Source organism: Fulmarus glacialis, unplaced genomic scaffold (genome assembly GCF_000690835.1).
Source record: "Fulmarus glacialis isolate BGI_N327 unplaced genomic scaffold, ASM69083v1 scaffold15316, whole genome shotgun sequence".
Classification (NCBI taxonomy): Eukaryota; Metazoa; Chordata; class Aves; order Procellariiformes; family Procellariidae; genus Fulmarus; species Fulmarus glacialis.
In genome coordinates, this window is record NW_009220138.1 from 1 (window position 1) to 3,789 (window position 3,789).

General features: G+C 39.9%; 1 protein-coding gene across 1 annotated transcript; it reads left to right on the top strand.

Annotated features, from left to right (window-relative positions):
- Positions 1-133: 133 nt before the first annotated feature.
- LOC104078850 (dynein heavy chain 11, axonemal-like) lies at positions 134-2,738 on the top strand (the record flags this gene model as incomplete). The annotated part of the gene is made up of 4 exons (XM_009580658.1): positions 134-356; positions 1,826-1,942; positions 2,058-2,144; positions 2,651-2,738. Coding segments are annotated over 4 exons (515 nt in total), but the record flags the coding sequence as incomplete, so codon positions are not given.
- Positions 2,739-3,789: the final 1,051 nt, after the last annotated feature.

Sequence of the window (3,789 nt, forward strand, 5' to 3'; positions counted from 1 at the left end):
TATAATTAACTATATTTATTTTGTAAAACAGCTTAAGTGCCACTAGTAGTACCAGTAGGGCTTACTACATGTTTATTCACTACAGTAAGGAATGTTTGCCTTCTTCATAATCATACCTGTCTCTCTTTGGTAGTCTGAATGACTTAGAAGAATTTGTAAAAGTGACAGATGCTGGACTTCAAAGAGAGGTGACCGAGGGAGATTACTGTGTGCTGGTAGAAATCATGGGCTATCTCTTGGCTGTGAAGCAGACGCAGACAACTGCTGATGAACTCTTTGAACCTTTAAAAGAGATGGTTGAACTGTTAGAAAGCTATGGACAGAAGATGCCAGGCGAAGTTTATGCCCAGTTAAAGGTACTGTAGCAAAAGTAATATATCATGTTTACATATATGTGTATGTGGTCCTGAAATAGCAGTATTTGATCGCAGTGATGCAAAATAATTCCATTCTCCTCTTTCCTCTCCTTCTCAACTGCCAGCCATAAAATGAGGTAGCTTTTCTTATGTTCTTTAAAAGGCTTGTTTTATGTGAATGATGGAAAATCAGTTCAAGAAGAGATGTGTTACATTTTGTTCTGATGAGGTCTGTAGTTATTTTTTGCTTTTTTTCTTTCCTTTTTTTTTTTTTTCCTCTGTTGACCAAATCATGTTCACATTCATACGCCTCCTCGCGGGAGCTGAGCCATGTAGAAACTCTAGTGAGTGTATTTCCTATGTTGCTTCACCTTCTTAACACAGTTAACAGCAGTTTGGGGCTCTGTTCAATGACAGATACAAAAGCTGGGGTTTGATGCCTGTCAGGTGATACTGTCTTTCAGACATCCTCAGCCACTTGTTTCTGTATATATTCTGCCCCGCGCCCATTCCAGCTATAATTATTTTGGGTGGCAAGTGGAATTGGGGGAATTAACTGAATTAAACAAAACTCAGTGGTAAGAATAGGTGGGAGAGCACTACAGCTGCAGTGCTTCCTGCTGGCACTAAAAGAAGAGCTTATTAAGCTCTGGCTTTAAGGTCAGCACCTGCATATGGGAGACCTCTGTTTGGTCTGTTTTGGGAGATGCACTACACTGTAAATAGTGTTGAATAGAATTGGGTAGAAGTTCAGCTAATGTTTTTCATCAGATAATCTAATTAGTCAAAATGAAAACTTCTCACCAGTTTCAGTGAGTTTTCGAGTCCACAGTGGAATTTCTGGTTTTGTGTCTGTCTGATCCAAACCAGATTGAGGGGATGACTAGGAAAGTAAGTGTACGATTTTTGATGTATACCCTAAACTAGTGTTCTAGATACTGTGAAGTGACTTGGATTCAGGCTTCTCTTTCTTGTACTTTCTTTTGACACAGACAAAAAACCTGTCAAGGTATTTTTTTTCATCCTGATGGAATGTTTTTTTTCATATGGTTTACTGAATGGTTTTCCTAGCGATCTTGGGGAGATCTGTAGAATGAGAAAGCTGTTTCCAGGTCAGCTTTATATATTTGAAAATGTGTTAAAGCAGCAGGAGTGGAGCTCTCTGTTTTACTGTGTGGAAGATTCCCAACATATTTTTGAATGAAATTTTATGTGATTATACGTAAAATAACTGAGTTCGTTAAGTTCAAGTAGTTTATGATTACCAATAATCTATAAAATTATTTTACAGTTTACAAAAAGTCTAGTAAAAGCTACAACATACAGTTTTTGGTTAAATAAATCCTCCACTATAATTTCCTATTCATAGGCAGGTGTTGGGTTATCCTCACTGTTAATATACAATTTTACTGATGTTTTTTGCCATGTGTGATATTTTTCCTCCAAGATAATTTTACTCTTTTAAATAGGAATTGCCTGAAAAATGGAATGCCGTTGAGAAGAGAGCTATGTCGGTAAAGCACAAAGTAACTTCTCTTCAGGCATCTGAGGTTGCAGTTATCAGAAGAAAATGCATTTCATTTGATGTATGTTGAATTCTGTGGTCAGTCCTTTTTTACCTCTGTTTTTTTTGTTTGGTTGGTTGGGGTTTTTTTATGAGAACGTGATCAGTGACAGGTGTCATTACCTGTGTTTCATCAGGGGAAGCAGATGGAATTCAGACAAAGATTTAAAAAGGAAGCTCCCTTTCAGTTTGATGTGGAAAATGCATATGCTCCTCTCGATAAGGTAATGGGGAATCTTAGAAAAACGCATTTGCTTGTAATCTTTCAATACTAAATCTAATGATATTTTGATGTACGTATTAATATATTTGTAGTTTGTGGGTTGGGTTTTGGGTTTTTTTTGGGGGGGGGGGTAGGTGTTTGTGGGGGGGGGGGGGGCCTGCCTAGCATTTGTATTGCCAGGAGGGGGTGCAGGGCAGTTTCTGCCACATTTCCCAAGTGCATCTGTATATTATCAGTGCCTATATGTGTGTGTTTAATAGCGCAAGAAAGGTATGTATACCTATCAGAAACTGAAGTATAAAATGGTTTAAATGCTTGGGTTTGGGGTTGAATTTTGAGATTATTTTGTATGCTTTCTAGGTAGTCGTGGTGTAGGGTTGGAAAAAATAAGGTCCAAGAGCTATTGCTGGTGATGGGCTTTCCCCCTGCATCCATTTATCTGTTATATAGCAGAAGATTGTCTTTACCAAATGTTGTTGACACTTTCATCTGTACTTTCTGTTTCAGAGCAGCATTGATGATTGGGCTAAAACCCAGTGGAGACAGATTAATGTGGAACAGATGGATGTGGAGCTCGGAAGGTTTGCCAAGGCAGGTTCCATAGCTGTCTCTTTCTGCAATTTATCTGTCTCAGTGCCACCCCTTCCTCACTCTTCCCACCCACTTTGATGTTCCAGTAGATTTGTTGCTCGCATCCAAACTGAATGTTCTGGAACATGTTTTGTTTTGGGGGCTTTCCTTTAAAACTTTATTCTTCTGACTGAGTTTCCAGCCCCTGTAGAGGTACATGGTCAAACCGTTCTGTCACGTCTCTGAATTGAGGCAGTATGTGAAAGAATAAAGAGGGTGGGGTTTTATGACAGGACCCACCAGGTGAAAGTCATTATTTTTAGAGACAGGTGGAATTTGCAGAGGTTTATCTGCTCTGCTCTTAGACATAGCTCCAGAGTGTTGGGAGTCGTAGCAAAGATGCTAATTTTTAGAGGGAGGGCACTTTCTTTCCTTGAAATATTTGCAAAATTTTGTCGATAGTAGCCCTGCAGAAGACAGTTCCAATAGGACAAGGGAAGTATGAAGCAAAAATAGCAACGAAGACCCCCATACTATTTGCAGGACACTAGAGGAATAGCTGTGGTTCATAGACAGCATAGTAGTTGAGTATGGAAGGAAGGAAGTCTTGAACCTAATGGGTATAAAGTTTCTTCTTTACACGTTTGTTTCATTCAGGAATAAATAAGTTTAATTGCATGCCCAATTAGTAGTGCTTGAAGAAAAGAATCAGACTTACAGCAGATGTCTTGGCTTAAACTGCTTCAAAACAAAATGACTCCATGTGTTGCCTGGTTAGCAACAAGGGGTTTCTGCTATAGTAATTCCCATAACATGCAACTCAAGTCCTGGGTTACAACAATTTAAAGGTATTTCCGTTATAGACTCCATTCCTGGTCCCTTTGGACCAGACCGTAGGGTCTAACATTGCAGTGAACTCCTCGCCTTGCCCCTGCTCTGGCTTGGACTCATGCACAGACTGCAGTCCCTTAGGGGTGCACCTGCTCCAACTGGAGCCTTATCCATGAGCCACAGTCTCTCCAGGGGTATACCTGCTGCGGCATAGACTTATCCACAGCCACAGTTGCTGTGAGGTG